Source organism: Pongo abelii, chromosome 18 (genome assembly GCF_028885655.2).
Source record: "Pongo abelii isolate AG06213 chromosome 18, NHGRI_mPonAbe1-v2.0_pri, whole genome shotgun sequence".
Lineage (NCBI taxonomy): Eukaryota > Metazoa > Chordata > Mammalia > Primates > Hominidae > Pongo > Pongo abelii.
The window spans coordinates 207841-227285 of NC_072003.2; the positions used below are offsets into that span (position 1 = coordinate 207841).

General features: G+C 50.2%; 1 protein-coding gene across 1 annotated transcript; it reads left to right on the top strand.

Moving 5' to 3' along the window:
• The first annotated feature begins 16645 nt into the window (after positions 1–16645).
• HBZ (hemoglobin subunit zeta) lies at positions 16646–18604 on the top strand. The gene is made up of 3 exons (XM_024233297.2): positions 16646–17045; positions 17948–18152; positions 18330–18604. Exons 1-3 carry the CDS (start codon positions 16951–16953, stop codon positions 18456–18458), a joined length of 429 nt encoding a protein of 142 aa, XP_024089065.1. The 5' UTR covers positions 16646–16950; the 3' UTR covers positions 18459–18604.
• The last annotated feature ends 841 nt before the right edge of the window (positions 18605–19445 follow it).

Below are 19445 nucleotides of genomic sequence, written 5' to 3' on the forward strand. Positions count from 1 at the left end.
GGGCGACAGAGCGACGAGACTCCGTATCAAAAAAAAAAAAAAAAAAAAATGCCGGGCGCGGTGGCTCACGCCTGTAATACCAGCACTTTGGGAGGCCGAGGCGGGTGGATCACGAGGTCAGGAGTTACAGACCATCCTGGCCAACACGGTGAAACCCCGTCTCTACAAAAAATACAAAAAAAAAAAAAATTAGCCGGGCGTGGTGGCGGGCGCCTGTAATCCCAGCTACTCAGGAGGCTGAGACAGGAAAATCGCTTGAACCCGGGAGGCGGAGCTTGCGGTGAGCCGAGATTGCGCCACTGCACTACAGCCTGGGCGACAGAGCCTGGAAGCCGACAGGAGATCTTCGAGACCTTGGGCGAGGCAGTGACACTAAAGGCAGGAGCGACTACAGAAAAATAAATTAAACTTCATCAGATTGAAAACTTTCCTGCGGCCGGGCGCGGTGGCTCACGCCTGAAATCCCAGCACTTTGGGAGGCCGAGGTGGGTGGATCATGAGATCAGGAGATCTAGACCAGCCTGGCCAACATGGTGAAACCCCGTCTGTCTGCTAAAAATACAAAAATTAGCCGGGCGTGGCGGCGCGTGCTTGCAGTCCCAGCTACTTGGGAGGCTGAGGCAGGAGAATCGCTTGAACCCGGGAGGCGGAGTTTGCGGTGAGCCGAGATCGTGCCACTGAACTCCGGCCTGGCGACAGAGTAAGACTCCATCTCAAAACAAAACAAAAACTTCTGTGCTTTAAAGGACACCACCAAGAAAATTAAAAGTCCACCCACAGAACGGGAGAAAATATTTGTAAGTCACATATCTGATAAGGGAATTGTATCTAGAATGTAGGAAACTTACGACTCAACAATAAAAAGACAATTGAAAAATGCACAAAGGATATGAATATTTTTCCAGTGCATTATGCAAATGGCCAATAAGCACCAGAAGATGCTCAGCTCACGGTAGAGGCTCACGCCCGTGACCCCAGCGCTGAGCAACTCCAGACCAGCCTGTGCAAAATAGAAATTAAAAACGCTCAACATTATTAGGCATTAGAGGGATGCAAATCAAAACTACAAATTGATGCCACATCACACCTCCTACGATGGCTATAATCAAGAAGACAAAATAAGCGTCAGCAGGGGTGTGGAGAAACGGGAATCTCTCTCCTGTTGGTGGGAATGTAAGAGGCTACACTCGCTGTGGAAAACAGGCTGGCAGTTCCTGAAAGGTTAGAGTTAACACAACACTTAGCAAATCCCCCTTTTAGATATATAGCCAAGAGAAATGAAAGCATATGTCCACACAAAAACATGTGTGTTCTTAGTAATATTATTCATAATAGCCCAAAGTGGAAGCAATCCGAGGGTGTATCAATTGATGAATGGGTGAACATGGTATAGTTTGTTTATGGGAATACTATTCAGCCGTAAAAAGGGATGAAGTACGGCACATGAATCCATCTTGAAGACACACTAATATATGATTCCATCTATATAAGATGCCCAGAATAGGCAAATGCATAAAGACAGAATGATTAGTGGCTGCCTAGGGCTTCCAGGGGGTCAGGGGAAATATGGAGAGATTGATAGGGGTTTTTTGAAGGGGAGTGATGAAAATGTTCTAACGTTGACTGTGGTAATGGTTGCACAGCTCTGTGAATGTGAATACACTAAAAGACATGGAAGTACCGGGCGCGGTGGCTCACGCCTGTAATCCCAGTACTTTGGGAGGCCCAGGCAGGCGGATCACGAGGTCAGGAAATCGAGACCATCCTGGCTAACACGGTGAAACCCCGCGTCTACTAAAAATACAAAAAATTAGCTGGACGTGGTTGCGGGCGCCTATAGTCCCAGATACTCGGGAGGCTGAGGCAGGAGAATGGTGTGAACCCAGGAGGCGGAGCTTGCAGTAAGCCAAGATCACGTCACTGCACTCCAGCCTGGGCGACAGAGCGAGACTCCATCTCAAAAAAAAAAAACATGGAAGTGTACACTTGAAGTGGATAAGCTTTATGGTATGCAAATTGGTATGGTATGGTAAATTATATCTCAATGAAGTTGGTTTTTAAAAAATCACTCCACCTACCCTATCCCAGGCTTCCCCAGGAGGTAACTAAAGTTAATGGGCTTCTTTGGCTGCTTCCAGAACTTTCCCAAGCACATCAAATGCATCAGAACCTAACCACTTGACTGAGGGATGTGCATTTTCACTGTTGCAAGTAACCCTCTTGCACCAACACTGACACTAATGAGTATTTTGCAGAACAAATTTGTGGATTGGCCTCACCAGGGTGAAGGGTACGTGCATTTGAAATGGCTCAGCAGTACCAACAGGTGTGTTTTCTTGCACAGGGCTGCATAACATTTTTTTTTTTTTTTTGAGACTGAGTCTTGCTCTGTCACCCAGGCTGGAGGGCAGTGGCACAATCTCAGTTCACTGTAAGCTCTGCCTCCCGGGTTCACACCATTTTCCTGCCTCAGCCTCCCAAGTAGCTGGGTCTACAGGCGCCTGCCACCACGCCTGGCTAATTTTTTTTTTTTTTTTTTTTTTTTTTGAGATGGAGTCTTGCTCTGTCGCCCAGGCTGGAGTGCAGTAGCGCCATCTCGGCTCACTGCAAGCTCCGCCTCCCGGGTTCATGCCATTCTCCTGCCTCAGCCTCCCCAGTAGCTGGGATTACAGGCGCCCGCCACCACACCTGGCTAATTTTTTTGTATTTTTAGTAGAGACAGGGTTTCACCACATTAGCCAGGATGGTCTCGATCTCCTGACCTCAGGTGATCCGCCTGCCTCAGCCTCCCAAAGTGCTGGGATTACAGACGTGAGCCACTGCGCCCTGCCTAATTTTTTGTATTTTAAGTAGAGATGGGGTTTCACCGTGTTAGCCAGGATGGTCTCGATCTCCTGACCTCGTGATCCACCCGCCTCAGCCTCTCAAAGTGCTGGGATTACAGGCGTGAGCCACCACACCGAGCCTGCATAACATTTTTTTTTTTTTTTCTGAAATTACCGGAAAGGAAAATGGTGTCTTGTCCTATGTTGCATTTCTTTGATTGAGAGAGAGAGCTGCATCACTTAATTATTTGCAGAGAATTGCCTTTCTTGTTTTCTTTACAGGTTGTCTGTTCTTGGATGGTTTGGCTGTGTTCTTTCTGAGGAATAGATAACCTCTGTTACACATTTTGCAAGCCTTTATCCCAGTCGTCCGTGTTTTGATTTTATGTATAATCAAAAGGTTTGTGAGTTCTCCCACACTTCCCAGGAGTGCCTCTGGGATGGAAATGAGAGTGCAGGAGCAGGGCTTGAGGCTGCAAGGGTGAGATGGGACAGATGGGGGTGGGGGAACCCGGGGCGGTGGCCGGTGGTGGTAATGGAGGCCTCCTCACAGGGACACTGGGTGTCTGCGTGCGACCACGCGAATGGAGCAGGACTGTGACTCAGGTCTCGCTCTTCTGACCTAATCGTGCTACTGCCCCAATGGGCAGAACCTTGGGGCTTCAGACTGGACATCTCTGGGCTCAAAGGATCCCACTGTTCCCCCAGTTACCCTCTCAGGGCTGGCCTCCTGCCAGTAACCCCAGCACTCATTGTTCATTCTTCTGACTATCGTCAATCATAATGAGCGCTCGAACTGGTGAAAGTGCAGGGAGCTCACCATGACCCCAGCCCACAGAGGTCCTGGGTGTGTCCGTGCCCTTGCAGCAGCACTCTGGATCCCAGTGCCACCCTCATGTCCATGTTTGTACCTCATTGGCTGTGACAGAAATGAGACATCATCGTCACACCCTGGCCTGAGGGTCAGTGGGCCTTGCTTTGGACCTCAGTTTCCCCACCAGTAACAGGGTTCACAGCAGATGGTCCCTGAGTGAGTTCCAGCTCTAAGTTCTCCCAGTGTCTCCTGGACAAGGAAGCACCAGGGCCAACCTCCATTTGCTACAGGGGACATCCTCAGGCTCTTCTCTGCTAAGACCCCACACCTCCAAGGCCTCCTGATTTTACCTTTAAATAGCTGTTTCATGACCTGCTTTTTTGGAAACTGAAACCCCTGACCCTTCCTCCCAGCCTGGGCCTGCCCTTGGCAGGATAGAAGGCCTTATCGGTCCTGCCACTTGGTCTGGGCCTCAAAGGGCCACCACCATCTGCAGGAGGGCCGGGTGGGGCTCACAGACACTATCTGGGACTTGCCTGGACACCTCCACCTTCTCAGCTGAGTGTTACTGCCCCACCAGGGAGAACCACTCACACACAATAGTAATAAAAATAATTTAAAATTCATGCTGCAAGTTCCCAAGCGCCCTCCCAACACTGAGGTGGGGGCTAGTCTAATCCCTGTGCCTGGAGCTTGGAATTCAGGCCGGAAACCACCAGTGGACACCAGCATTCCACACTCACTGCACAGGCTTGGGCTCAAACCAAGGCCCAGGGACAGGAAGGGACAAGCCCCAGCCCCAGCCAGCCTCCCAGCCCACACAAACCATCAGGGCTTGTTTTCTGCTCCACAGAAGCCTCAGACATGTTTCATAACCTCCTGGAGCCTCCGTTTCCTTATCTTTCCAATGTAATGATGGCCAGGTGCAGTGGCTCACGCTTGGAATCCCAAGCACTTTAGGAGGCTGAGGCGGGTGGATCACTTGAGCTCAGGAGTTTGAGGCCAGCCTGGGCAACATGGCAAAACTCTGTCTCTACTAAAAATACAAATATTACCCAGGCATAGTAGCACGTGCCTATACTCCCAGCTACTCAGGAGGCTGAGGTGGGAGGATCACCTGAGCTTAGGAAGTTGAGCCTGCAGTGAGCCGAGATTGTCACACTGCACTCTAGCCTGGAGGACAGAGTAAAGAAGACCCTGTCACAAAACAAAACATAACAAAATAAACAAACAAACAACCCAACTAATGACAATAAAATAAACCCTCCCTCACAGGGTGGTTGTGAGGGTCAAGCACCCAGAATGAAGAGTGTTGGTGCCATGTGCAGAACTTAGAAAGTGCTCAACAAATGCCAGCCAAACAGACATGGACTCCCCTCAGCACAGTCAACCCAAGGTGGACTGTCGCCAAACGCAAAAGACCACACAGTAAAGCTTTCAGAAATGTGGTCTAGTGGCCAGGCGCTGTGGCTCATGCCTGTAATCTCAGCACTTTGGAAGGCTGAGGCGGGTGGATCACAAGGTCAGGAGTTTGAGACTAGCCTGACCACCTGACCAATGTGGTAAAACCCCGTCTCTACTAAAGATTCAAAAAATTAGCTGGGTGTGGTGGTGCACACCTGTAATCCCAGCTGCTCGGGAGACTGAGGCAGGAGAATTGCTTGAACCCAGGAGGCAGAGGTACAGTGAGCTAAGATTGCGCCATTGCACCCCAGCCTGGGAGACAGAGCGAGACTCCGTCTCAAAAAAAAAAAAGTTAGCCGGGTGGTAGTGGCATGTACCTGTAATCCCAGCTACTTGGGAGGCTGAGGTAGGAGAATGCTTGAGCCTGGGAGGTGGAGGATTGCGGTGAGCCAAGATGGCGCCACTGCACTCCAATCTGGGTGAGACAGTGAGACCCTGTCTCAAAAAAAAAAAAAAAAAAAAGTGATCTAGAAGACTCTCTTCACTTTGAGATAAAATTTGCATAACATAAAGATAACCGTTTTAATGAGAACAAGTCAATGGCATTTAGCACATTCAGAGTGTTGTGCAACAACCACCTCTCCCTAGTTCCAGGACATTTTCATCGCCTCAGATGGAAATGCCCTCCTCACTGAGGCATCTCTCCCGGCCTTTCTCCTCCCCGGCCCTAATAACCTCTAATCTACTTTCTGCTGGGATTTGCCCATTCTGTACGTTTCCTAAAAATGGCTTATCTAAGCCCCACAATTTCATGCAGCACGTAGCCTCGTGTGTGACTTCTTTCACTTGGTGTAATGGTTCGAGGCTTGTCCATGTTGTAGCCTGAGTCAGAACTTCGTTGTCATGGCTGAATAATATCTCACGGTGTGGAAATATCAGTTTGCTTATCTGTTCATCCAGTGATGGACATTTGGGTTGTTTCTACCTTTTGGCTATTGGGAAAGGAAAGGATAACATTTTTTAATTGGATTTTTAAAGTCACTAGTTTGACTGCATTAAAATTATAAATTTTTGTTTAACTAGAATATCATTAAGATACAGAGTTGGGGGAGATCTAACACACAAAAGTGCAAAGGAATTATATCCAGAATATTTTTGAAATTTCTACAAATCAATGACCGGCAACACAGTGGGAAAGTGGCCAAGACTAAAATACGTTAATAAAGAGGAAACCGAAATGGCCAGTAAATATGGGCTCAACCTCACTAATTATCAGGAAAATGTAAATTAAGACCACAAGAGAAACCACTACACACTCACCAAAAATTACACACCCAATAAAAAGGCTAATTTTTTTTTTTTTTTTTTTTTTTTTTTGAGATGAAGTCTCACTCTATTGCCCAGGCTAGAGTGCAATGGTGCGATCTTGGCTCACTGCAACCTCTGCCTCCTGGGTTCAAGCGATTCTCCTGCCTCAGCCTCCTGAGTACCTGGGATTACAGGCGTGCACCACCACACCCAGCTAATTTTGCATTTTTAAATAGAGACGGGGTTTCACCATGTGGGCAAGGCTAGTCTCGAACTCCTGACCTCGTGATCTGCCCGCCTTGGCCTCCTAAAGTGCTGAGATTACAGGCATAAGCCACTGTGCCCAGCCTAAAAAAGGCTAAAATTTAAGAAGACCAGGGCTTTGACTGCTATGGTTGGAATGTTTGTCTCCTCTAAAACTCTTGTTGAAACTTAATCCCCAGTGTGGCAGCGTTGAGAGGTGGGGCCTTTGGGGTAATGAGGTTGGATCATGAGGGTCCTAGCCCAATGAATGGATTAATGAGTTGTCATGGCAGTGGGGCTGGTGGCTTTATAAGAAGAGAGACCTGGCCGGGCACAGTGGCTCACACCTGTAATCCCAGCACTTTGTGAGGCCGAGATGGGCAGATCACAGGTCAGGAGATCGAGACCATCCTGGCTAACGTGGTGAAACCCTGTCTCTATTAAAAATACAAAAAATTAGCCGGGCGTGGTGGCGGGCACCTGTAGTCCCAGCTACTCGGAAGGCTGAGGCAGGAGAATGGCGTGAACCCGGGAGGCGCAGCTTGCAGTGAGCCGAGATCGCGCCACTGCCCTCCAGCCTGGGCGACAGAGCAAGACTCCGTCTCAAAAAAAAAAAAGAAAAAAAGAAGAGAGATCTCAGGTGGTGCACAAGCATACTCAGCCTGCAGAACCTGCAATTAATACTCTGTGCCACTTTGGGACTGCACAGAGTCCCCACTGGGCTTGAAACTTCTCAGCCTCCGTAACTGTAGGAAATAAATTCCTTTTAAAATAAATTCCACAGTCTCAGGTATTCTATTATAAGCAACAGAAAATGGAGTACTACACCGACTATATCAAATGTTTAGAAGGATTTGGAGCAAGGAGAATGCTCGCACACCACTAGGGAAAACTTAAGTTGGTTAACCACTCTGAAAATGTTTGGCATTATTTACTAAAGTTGAAAATATATATGTCCTATGACCCAGCAACTTTACTCCTAGGTATATATGTACAAAATAGAATTTCAGGCATGTGGGCACCAGGTGACATGTAAAGGAATGTTTATTGGAGCATTATTCATAATAGCCAAGAACTAAACAACACAAAGTCCCAGCCCAAGTACAATGAATAAATTGTGGTATATTCCTACAAGGAAATATTAATAGATACAGCAATGAAAATGAACACATATAACATGGCTGGTAAATCTGACATGAGAGAGTGAAAGAAGATGGACATTCAGTGTGCAGACGGTTGGATTAAAAATATTTTTTTAAAGGCCAGGCTTGGTGGCTCACACCTATAATCCTAGCACTTACAGAGGCTGAGGTGGGCAGATCACCTGAGGTCAGGAGTTCAGGACCAGCCTGGCTAACACAGTGAAACCCCACCTCTACTAAAAAATACAAAAATTAGTCAGGTGTGGTGGTACATGCCTGTAGTCCCAACTACTTGGGAGGCTGAGGCAGGAGAATCACTTGAACCTGGGAGGCGGAGGTTGCAGTGAGCCAAGATTGCGCCACTGCACTCCAGCCTGGGTGACAAAGAGAGACTCCGTCTAGAAAATAAATAAATAAATAAATAAATAAATAAATAACCAACAGGCCAGGAGCGGTGGCTCACGCCTGTAATCCCAGCACTTTGGGAGGCAGAGGTGGGCCTCCCACGAGGTCAGGAGATCGAGACCATCCTGGCTAACACGGTGAAACCCTGTCTCTACTAAAAATACAAAAAAAATTATCCAGGCGTGGTGGTGGGCGCCTGTAGTTCCAGCTACTCAGGAGGCTGAGGCAGGAGAATGGCGTGAACCCGGGAAGCGGAGCTTGCAGTGAGCCGAGATTGCACCACTGCACTCCAGCCTAGGCGACAGAGCGAGACTCCATCTCAAAAAAATAATAATAAATAAATAAATAAATAACAGATTGCATAAAGTGGCTAATGCCTGTAATCCAAGCACTTTGGGAGGCCAAGGCAGAAGCCTGAGCAACATGGTGAAACCCCATCTCTACAAAAAAAAAAAAAAATTAGCTGGGCATGGTGGCATGTGCCTGTGATCCCAGCTATTTGGGAGGCTGAGGCAGCAGGATCACTTAAGCCTGGAGGTCGAGGCTGCAATGAGCTATGATCGTCCCACTGCACTCCAGCCTGGGCAATAGAGCAAGACCCTGTCTCAAAACAAATAAACAAAAGCCAGACAGACACAAATGAGAGCATTCTGTATTGTTTCATTTCTATGAAGGTCAAAAGCAGGCAAAAACAACCAAAGTGCTTGCAGATGCATATCTGAGTAGTTAAAAACTTACTGAAAAGCAGGCCTGGCTCACGCCTGTCATCCCAGCACTTTGGGAGGTGGGCAGATCACGAGGTCAGGAGATCGAGACCATCCTGACTAACACGGTGAAACCCCATCTCTACTAAAAATTCAAAAAATTAGCCGGGTATGGTGGCTGGTGCCTGTGGTCCCAGCTACTCGAGAGGCTGAGGCAGGAGAATGGCATGAATCCGGGAGGTGGAGCTTGCGGTGAGCTAAGATCACGCGACTGCACTCCAGCTTGGGCAACAGAGCGAGACTCCATCTCAAAAAAAAAAAACTTACTGAAAAGCAAGAAGTCAGGTGGAGGTTACCTTTGGGGAGGATTGGGGTGCTGTCCACTTTCTAATAATTCATTAAACTATAGTCTACATCGTGTGCTATATTTCACGATGGAAACACAGAAAAGAGCTCTTGCCCATAATGCTGCTTTGCAGGTTTGGAAATTTCAGATTCAATTCCTCTCCTTGTGGGGGCCAAGGATGGGAAGGGCAGGTGGTTCCAGTAGGGAAAGAGGAGGCCCTGGGGCCTCAAAGTAGCTAAGAACCATCCCCCAGCATGGGCGGCACCCACCCTGGAAACAGGACTCTACTTCCTCCTCTGTTAGGGAGCAGAGCAGCCCTGCAGTGCCTTCTAGGCACAGGTCCTCACTCTGCAGCTGGAGGAATTCTCCCAGGCACTGACAGCCAGCCCTTCACGGCCCAAATGCCCCGTGCGCTCGGCCTCTAGACTTGCCTTCCCTGCTCTGTGTATCTCCCTCTGCCTGGCCCTCAGCCTCCTCTATCAGTCACTGTCTTCTCTGCCAGTCTATTCATCTGTCTCTGTCCCTCTCTCTGCCACCTTCTCTCCTATTGAGAAGCCAAAACCTCAGGCACAGACCCACACCCCCTCCTCATGGGCCCATGTGCCCAAGGAGCCCCTAGGTACCAGGCTGAGATGAACCAGGAGTGTCCTTCTGAACCAAGCAACAGCGAAGGGTGACCAGGGAGGGCCAGTTCATCTCGGTCTGAAAGAAGCTCCAGATGAGGAAAGGATACACTGGCCTCCTGCGGTCAGCAGCACTTCCCAGGACAGTGAGCAAGACAGGGGTAAGGCCAGAGTGGGTGGGCACACCCCTGGGAGAGAGGAGCCCTGCCACACAAGAAGAGGAGACCAGCAAGGAGGACCCAGGCAGTGCTAGAAGGGAGTTCCTGGAAGCCTGGTAGAGAGCCCCTCCCATCTGCTAAGCCCGGAGGGCATCAAAGGCTGCTGCTGTCCTCAACCCCTGACAATCTCATCATCTCACATTTCAGGCATGGAAGAATGAGGGCTGTTGCAAGTAAAACATCAAGATGGCTCTGTCATCAAGCCTGGATGACAGAGCCAAGCTCCATCTTAAAAAAAAAAAAAAAAATGCCTGTGGTCAAAGCTCTCCTTACAGGGGAAAACAAAACAAAACAAACTTCTCCTTAAAGAAAACATTTGCCTTTGATTGCATCATAATTCCAGCAGAATTTCGTGCAGGTAACTCTTTAGCTAACTCTAAAATTCATACAGAAAGGTAAAGAAATTAGAATAGCCAAAGAAATTTTGAAAGGAAGAATAAAGCGAGAGGAATCACATTCCTCAATTTTTAACAGCTCTATTGAGATAAAATTCACATACCATACAGTTCACCCATTTAAAGTGTATAATTCAGGCTGGGCGCAGTTGCTCACGCTTGTAATCCCAGCACTTTGGGAGGCTGAAACGGGCAGATCACCTGAGGTCGGGAATTCGAGACCAGTCTGACCAACATGGAGAAACACCATCTCTACTAAAAATACAAAATTAGCTAGGCATGGTGGCTCATGCCTGTAATCCCAGCTACTCGGAAGACTGAGGCAGGAGAACTGCTTGAACCCGGGAGACGGAGGTTGCCGTGAGCCGAGATCGCGCCATTGTGCTCCAGCCTGGGCAACAAGAGCAAAACTCCGTCTCAAAAAAAATAAACAAAAATAAATAAAGTGTACAATTCAGTAGGTTTTAGTATATTGACAGTTATGCAACCATTATCATAGTCAATTTTAGAACATTTTCATTACCCAAAAAGCAAACCCATATATTAATACATTAGCAGTCACAGCCCCCACGACGCCAGCACTAGAGAACCACCAATCTACTTTCGTGTCTGAGGATTTGCCCATTCTGGACACACCATGTACGTGGAATGATACAACATACGGCCTTTTTTGTCTGGCTTCTTTCCCTGAGCGTGTTTCCAAGGCCCTTTTGTGCTGCACAATGGATCGATCCTTCATTGCTTTCCATGGCTGAAGAGTATCCCGTTGGATGAATCATACCATATTTTATTCATCAGTGGATGGTCATTGTTTTTTGCCAAATATGAATAATGTTATTATATACATACAAACTTTTTTTTTTTTTTGGAAACAGAGTCTCGCTCTGTTGCCCAGGCTGGAGTGCAAAGACAAGATCTCGGCTCATTGCAACCTCTGCCTCCTGGGTTCAAGCGATTCTCCTGCCTCAGCTTCCTGAGTAGCTGGGATTACAGGCTCCTGCCACCACACCCAGCTAATTTTTGTGTTTTTAGTAGAGACGGGGTTTCGCCATGTTGGCCAGGCTGGTCTCAAACTCCTGACCTCAGGTGATCTGCCCGACTTGGCCTCTCAAAGTGCTGGGATTACACATGTGAGCCAAGCGATTCCCCTGCCTCAGCCTCCCGAGTAGCTGGGATTACAGGTGAGTGTGTGCATCACCACACTCGGCTATTTTTTTTTTTCTTTCTGTATTTTAGTAGAGACGGGGTTTCACTATGCTGGCCAGGCTGAGCACGAACTCCCGACCTCAGGTGATCTGCCCACCTTGTCCTCCCAAAGTGCTGGGATTACAGGCCTGGGCCACCGTGCCCGGCCACAGACTTTTTTTTAAGGTAGTAAGTTTTTTAATCCACTTAACAAAAATCAAACTTTTTTTTTTTTTTTTGAGACGAAGTCTTGCTCTGTTGCCCAGGCTTGAGTGCAGTGGTGCAATATTGGCTCACTGCAAACTTCACCTCCCGGGTTCAAATGATTGTCCTGCCTGAGCCTCCCAAGTACCTGGGATTATAGGCATTTCCCACCACGCCCAGCTAATTTTTGTATTTTTAGTAGAGACGGAGTTTCTCCATGTTGGCCAGGGTGGTCTCAAACTCCTGATCTCAGGTTATCTGCCTGCTTTGGCCTCCCAAAGTGCTGGGATTATATACACAAACTTTTGTATGGACATATGCTTTTGTTTCTTTCTTTCTTTGTTTCTTTTTTGATATGTAATCTGGCTCTGTCACCAGGCTGGAGTGCAGTGGCTCGATCTCAGCTCACTGCAACCTCCGCCTCCCAGGTTCAAGCGATTCTCCTGCCTCAGCAGCCTCCGAGTACCTTGGAATAAAGGTGCATATTGCTAAGCCTGGCTAACTTTTGTATTTTTAGCAGAGACGGGCTTTCACCATATTGGCCGGGCTGGTCTAGAACTCCTGACCTCAAGCGATCCACCTGCCTCGGCCTCCCAAAGTGTTGGGATTACAGGCATGAGCCACTGCGCCTGGCCTGCTTTTGTTTCTTTCTTTCTCTTTTTTTTTTTTTTTTTTTTTGAGACGGAGTCTCGCTCTGTCACCCAGGCTGTAGTGCAGTGGCGCGATCTCACTGCAAGCTCCGCCTCCCAGGTTCACGCCATTCTCCTGCCTCAGCCTCCTGAGTAGCTGGGACTACAGGTACCCGCCACCACGCCTGGCTAATTTTTTGTATTTTTTTAGTAGAGACGGGGTTTCACCTTGTTAGCCAGGATGGTCTCGATCTCCTGACCTCGTGATCCACCCGCCTCGGCCTCTCAAAATGCTGGGATTACAGGCGTGAGCCACCGCGCCCGGCCCTGCTTTTATTTCTTTTGGGTGTATATCTAGGAATGAAATAGCTGGGTCACAGGGCAACTCTGTTTAGTCTTTTGAGGAACTCCCAAGTTGTTTTCCACAATGTCTGCAACATTTTACTGTCTCACCAGCAGTACACAAAGATTTCCGTTTCTTCACATTCTTGCCAACACTTGTTATTGTGTCTTTTTAATTATAGTCATCCTAGTAGATGTGAAGTGGTATCTCTTCATGGTTTTGATTTGTATTTCCCTAGTGACTAACGATGTTGTGCATCTTCTTACATGTTTATTGGCCATTTGTGTATTTTCTTTTTTTTTTTTTTTTTTTTTGAGACAGAGTCTCGCTTTATCGCCCAGGCTAGAGTGCAGTGGCACAATCTCTGCTCACTGCAACCTCTGCCTCCTGGGTTCAAGCGATTCTCCTGCCTCAGCCTCCCAAGTACCTGGGATTAGAGGCACCCGCCACCACACTCAGCTAGTTTTTGTATTTTTAGTAGAGATGGGGTTTCGCCATGTTGGCCAGGCTGTTCTCAAACTCCTGATCTCAAGTGATCTGCCAGCCTTGATATATACCTTCTTTAATAGAAATGTACATTAAAGCCGGGCGTGGTGGTGCACGCCTATAATCCCAGCACTTTGGGAGGCCAAGGCAGGCAGATCTCCTGAGGTTGGGAGTTCAAGACCAGCCTGACCAACAGGGAGAAACCCCTTCTCTACTAAAAATACAAAATTAGCTGGGTGTGGTGGCGCATGCCTGTAATCCCAGCTACTCAGGAGGCTGAAGCAGGAAAATCACTTGAACCCAGGAGGCGGAGGTTGCAGTGAGCCGAGATTGCGCCATTGCACTCCAGCCTGGGCGACAAGAGCGAAACTCCTTTAAAAAAAAAAAAAAAAGTGCATTAAAATTATTTGCGATATTTCTTTTTTTAATTATTTATTTATGAGAGACAGGGTCTCGGTCTGTCACCCAGGCTGGAGTTAGGGTGAGATCCTAGCTTACTGCAGTCTCAAACTCCTTAGCTCAAGTGATGCTCCCACCTCAGCCTTCCAAGAAACTGGGACTATGGGCGCACTATGCCTTGCTAATTTTTGTTTGTTTGTTTGTTTGTTTGTTTTTTGTTTTTTGAGACAGAGTTTCACTCTGTCACCCAGGCTGGAGTGCAGTGGCACAATCTCGGCTCACTGCAACCTCCATCTCCCGGGTTCAAGCGATTCTCCTGCCTCAGCCTCCCAAGTAGCTGGGACTACAGGTGCACAACACCACGTCCAGCTAATTTTTGTATTTTCAGTAGAGATGGGGTTTCACCATGTTGGCCAAGATGTTCTTGATTTCCTGACCTCGTGATCTGTCCGCCTCGGCCTCCCAAAGTGCTGGGATTACAGGAGTCAGCCACCATGCCCAGCCAATTTTTTTTTTTTTTTTTTTTTTTTTGAGACGGAGTCTCGCTATGTCACCCAGGCTGGAGTGCAGTGGCGCAACCTCGGCTCACTGCAAGCTCCGCCTCCTGGGTTCACGCCATTCCCCTGCCTCAGCCTCCCCAGCAGCTGGGACTACAGGCACATGCTGCCATGCCCGGCTAATTTTTTGTATTTTTAGTAGAAATGGGGTTTCACTCTGTTAGCCAGGATGGTCTTGATCTCCTGACCTCATGATCTGTCTGCCTCGGCCTCCCAGAGTGCTGGGATTACAGGCTTGAGCCACCGCGCCCGGCCAGCCAATTTTTTTTAAGAGATGGGGGTCTCACTATGTTGCCCAGGCTAGTCTTGAATTCCTGGGTTCAGCCGATCCTCTCTCCTCAGGTTCTGAAAGTGCTGAGATCACAGGCATGAGCCACCACACCCAGCTGCCAATTTTTAATTGATTACTTGTCTATTTATTATTGAGTTGTAAGATATTTTGGGCCAAGCACGGTGGCTAACGCCTGTAATCCCAGCACTTTAGGAGGCTAAGGTGGGCAAATCACTTGAAGTCAGGAGTTCAAGACCAGGCTGGCCAACATGGCAAAACACCATCTCTACTAAAAATACAAAAAAATTAGCCAGGCGTGGCCAGTCGCAGTGACTCACGCCTGTAATCCCAGCACTTTGGGAGGCCGAGGCGGGTGGATCACCTGAGGTCGGGGGCTCAAGACCAGCCTGACCAACATGGAGAAACCCCGACTCTGCTAAAAATACAAAATTAGCCGGGCGTGGTGGTGCATGCCTGTAATCCCAGCTACTCACAAAGCTGAGGCAGGAGAATGGCTTGAGCCCAGGAGGCGGAGGTTGTGGTGAGTTGAGATCGTGCCAGCCTAGGCGACAAGAGCGAAATTCTGTCTCGAAAAAAAAACTGTTAGCCGGCCGTGGTGGTGCACACCTGTGGTCCCAGCTACTCAGGAGGCCGAGGTATGAGAATCGCTTGAACCCAGGAGGCGGAGGTTGCAGTGAGCCAGGATTGCGCCACGGCACTCCAGTCTGGGTGACAGAGCAAGACTCTGTCTAAAACAAAAACAAAAACAAAAAAGATATTTTGTATGTGTTTGGATAACTTCCCTATCAGATATATGATTTGCAAATATTTTTCTCTCATTCTGTGAGACATTATTCCATTTTAAGACATCATAGAGCTATACTAATCAAGACACTGTGGTTGTGGTAAAGGATAGACACATAGAAGAGAGAGTCCAGAAACTGACCCGCAAACCTATGCCCCATTCATTTTTTACAAATAAGTGCGAGAAGCCAACTGAATAGAAAGCATATAGCCTTTTCAAAAAATAGTGCTGGAACAACTGGACATCCACAGGCAAAAAAACAAACAAGCAAACAGAAGAATCTGGACCTGTCCTTCACACCTCAGACAAAAGTCATCTCAAAATGGATTGTAGATCTCAATATAAACATAAACTATACAACGTTAGAAGAAAACACAGGTGAAACTCTTTGTGTTCTGTGGTTAGGCAGACAGTTATTAGGCATGGCACTAAGTAAGATTCATTTAAAATTTTTTGACAAATTGGACTTTATTAAAACTTTTGCTCTACAAAAGACAATGTTAAGAGAATGAACTAACAAGCTACACACTAGGAGAAAACATTTGCAAATTGCATATCTGACAAGGGATTGCATCCAGAAGATACCCAGAATTCTAAAAATTCATCCGTAAGAGAATAAACCACCCAATTTTAAAATGGGCAAAACAGGCCAGGCGTGGTGGCGCACGCCTGTAATACCAGCACTTTGGGAGGCCGAGGTGGGCAGATCACGAGGTCAGGAGATTGAGACCATCCTAGCTAACACGGTGAAACCCTGTCTGTACTAAAAATACAAAAAAATTAGCCGGGCATGGTGGCGGGCGCCTGTAGTCCCAGCTACTCAGGAGGCTGAGGCAGGAGAATGGCGTGAACCTGGGAGGTGGAGTTTACAGTGAGTGGAGATCGCACCACTGCGCTCCACCCTGGGCGACAAATTGAGATTCCATCTCAAAAAGAGAAAAAAAATTAAAAGGAATATTTGCCTCATTACGTTACAATAACTAATATGGAAAGCAATATTGCAATCCCTATTAGCACATGACATTAGGTGAATTCTCCTTTGTCCCTGGACCTGCTGCCTCCTCCTGCTTGTCGGGGGACAGACCCAGTACATCTCCCCTCAGTGCTGGGTGGACGTAACCCTTGCTTTCTTGGAGGAAACCCAGGAATCCAGAAACAAAGGGGAAGGGTACTGGCATGTGGTTGGGCAGGGCTGCCTGAGGTCAGTGTCAGCCGACCATGGGGCATGGTCCCAGGAGGCTGCTTACTCGGCCCTGCTCCTCTGGTTTCCCCCAAGTCATGATTCTGAAATGAATAAGGACGGTGCAGAACTGGACTGCAAATGCAGGAGTGACCTCTTGGGAGGGTGGGGCCCCTATCGCTCCTAGACTCTGTGGTCAGACTCTGGCCAACACCCCCTCTAAGGCCACAGGAGAGGAACAGGAGTGATAGCCCCCAAACCCCAGACCCACCAGACCCTGAGGGCCCCTTTGTCACTGGATCTGATAAGAAACACCACCCCTGCAGCCCCCTCCCCTCACCTGACCAATGGCCACAGCCTGGCTGGGCCCAGCTCCCTGTATATACGGGGACCCTGGGGGCTGAGCACTACCAAGGCCAGTCCTGAGCAGGCCCAACTCCAGTGCAGCCGCCCACCCTGCCGCCATGTCTCTGACCAAGACCGAGAGGACCATCATTGTGTCCATGTGGGCCAAGATCTCCACGCAGGCCGACACCATCGGCACCGAGACTCTGGAGAGGTGAGTGTCAGACCGGACGGCCAGAGGGACTGGGTGGGAGGCCAGGTATGTGAGTGGGGACAGTGGAGAGGGGGCGGTGGAGAGGGGACAGAGGGGAGGGGACCATGGTGAGGAGACAGTGGGGAGGGCACCATGGGGAGGGGACAGTAAAGAGGGGACCTTGGGGAGGGGACAGTGAGGAGAGAACCGTGAAGAGGGGACAGTGAGGAGGGGACAATGGGGACAGATAGCGTTCCCTCTCAGTGAGAAGAGCAGGGTAAGGAGGGTACGATTAGGAGTTGCACAAGCATCTGGGCTCGCTGAGACCTGGGCAGGCACAGGCCCAGGTTCTGACAAGCAGAGGGTGAAAGGTTTCGTTCCAGGCCTGAAGGACCTTACAGGGCAGCCAGGGCACTACAGCCTCTAAAGTCCCAGCATCTGGGATCAAGGCACTGTCCCAGCGTCAAAGTCCCAGCATCTGATCCCCTGGGAGGGGCCAGGGAGCTTTTCCTTCCCTGGAACGCTGCTGGGAGGTCATGAGCCTGCAGAAGGGGTGGCGGGCAACCCAGTCTGGGGCTGGGAGGGAAGTCTTGTGGCCAGAGGAGACGGTGGAGGGGCTGGGGGCACCAGGCGTGCTGGAGGCGGAGGGCGGGAGACTTGGGGACCAGGCTGCACAGAACCCGTTGGAAGCAGGGTGATCAGCCGGGAGCTGCAGGGGCCTGGGGGGCCTCTAGCCCAGGGCAGCCTGGGAGGGGCAGCTGCCTGGGCACCCGGGCACCGTGAGGAGGGGCTGGGGCCTGCTGCGGGGTCGCAGATGTGTCCTGGTGCTCGGAGACGGCCGCAGGGCGCGTGGGCCGTGGGCCGTGGGCCGTGGGCGGGAGGCCGCGCTTCTGGGAGCTCACGGCCCCCGCCCCCCGTCCCAGGCTCTTCCTCAGCCACCCGCAGACCAAGACCTACTTCCCGCACTTCGACCTGCACCCGGGGTCCGCGCAGTTGCGCGCGCACGGCTCCAAGGTGGTGGCCGCCGTGGGCGACGCGGTGAAGAGCATCGACAACATCGGCGGCGCCCTGTCCAAGCTGAGCGAGCTGCACGCCTACATCCTGCGCGTGGACCCGGTCAACTTCAAGGTGCGCGGGGCGCGGTGCGCGGGGAGCGGTGCGCGGGGAGCGGTGCGGGGCGGTGCGGGGCGGGGTCGCGGGGCGGGGCGGGGCGGGGCTGGCTGGGGTCGCGGGGCGGGGCTGGCTGGGGTCGTGGGGCGGGGCCCGGGCTAGGCCCCGCCCCGCACTGAGCCGCCCCGCCCCCAGCTCCTGTCCCACTGCCTGCTGGTCACCCTGGCCGCGCGCTTCCCCGCCGACTTCACGGCCGAGGCCCACGCCGCCTGGGACAAGTTCCTATCGGTCGTATCCTCTGTCCTGACCGAGAAGTACCGCTGAGCGCCGCCTCCGGGACCCCCAGGACAGGCTGCGGCCCCTCCCCCGTCCTCGAGGTTCCCCAGCCCCACTTACCGCGTAATGCGCCAATAAACCAATGAACGAAGCAGCGTCCACCCGGTCTCTGTTGTCCCTGGGCGGCGGGCGCGTGGGGAGGCGGAGCGGGAGGAGGGCGCCCCGGCTGTCTCGGGGCCACTGCTGGGCCGCAGGGATCCTTGCACCGACCCCAGGATCTCTAAGAGGCAGAGGGATGTGCAGCTCCCGGGGCGGCAGCGGGGGGCACTCGGGACCCAGGCGTGGTGGAGAAGGGGTGCAGTTAGGCCTTTGCGGAAGGGGGAGCAGTGCTGGCGCCCACCCACCGCGGCTCTCCCTGGGACCTCCGTGGTCTTCCTTCTTTATTTCTGCCGAATGTGTACTATTTCCTGATTTCAGAACGATCAGGACGAAGAGGGGAGTGATGGGCGTCTGCGCTCACTCATTCCTTCTTCCATTCCTCAATGAAACATTTACCGGGCATAAGACAGACTAGGCATGTTTCTAGGCTATGGATACCGCAGCTGAAATAAAGAAAGCCCTCTACCCCGTGGGGCTGACAATCTAGTGGGGGTTACAGACGTGATAAAGACAGTCAGATCACAGTTCACAGAAATGAGACAGGAGAAGAGGCTGAGCCTCACTCATAAGAGAAACGCAAGTTAAACTACACAAAAATAAAAAACCTCACTGAGATCCATGTCTCACCTCCCTGATAGGAAAAAATCCAAGAGTTTGATCAGACTGCAGGCGCCCCTCCTCCACTGGGCACCCCTCATCCAGGGCAGAGGGAGCCAGCCCGGGGCGCAAGACCACCGGAGCATCTCATTTGCTAAAGACCTGAAAACCCAGGTGTCCATCATCAGGACTAACTGAAAAAACCAAGGGTATCCGCACCATGGAGAGCTCGACTGAAAAAAAAATGAGGATAATTTCTTAAAAACCAAGGATATCAGC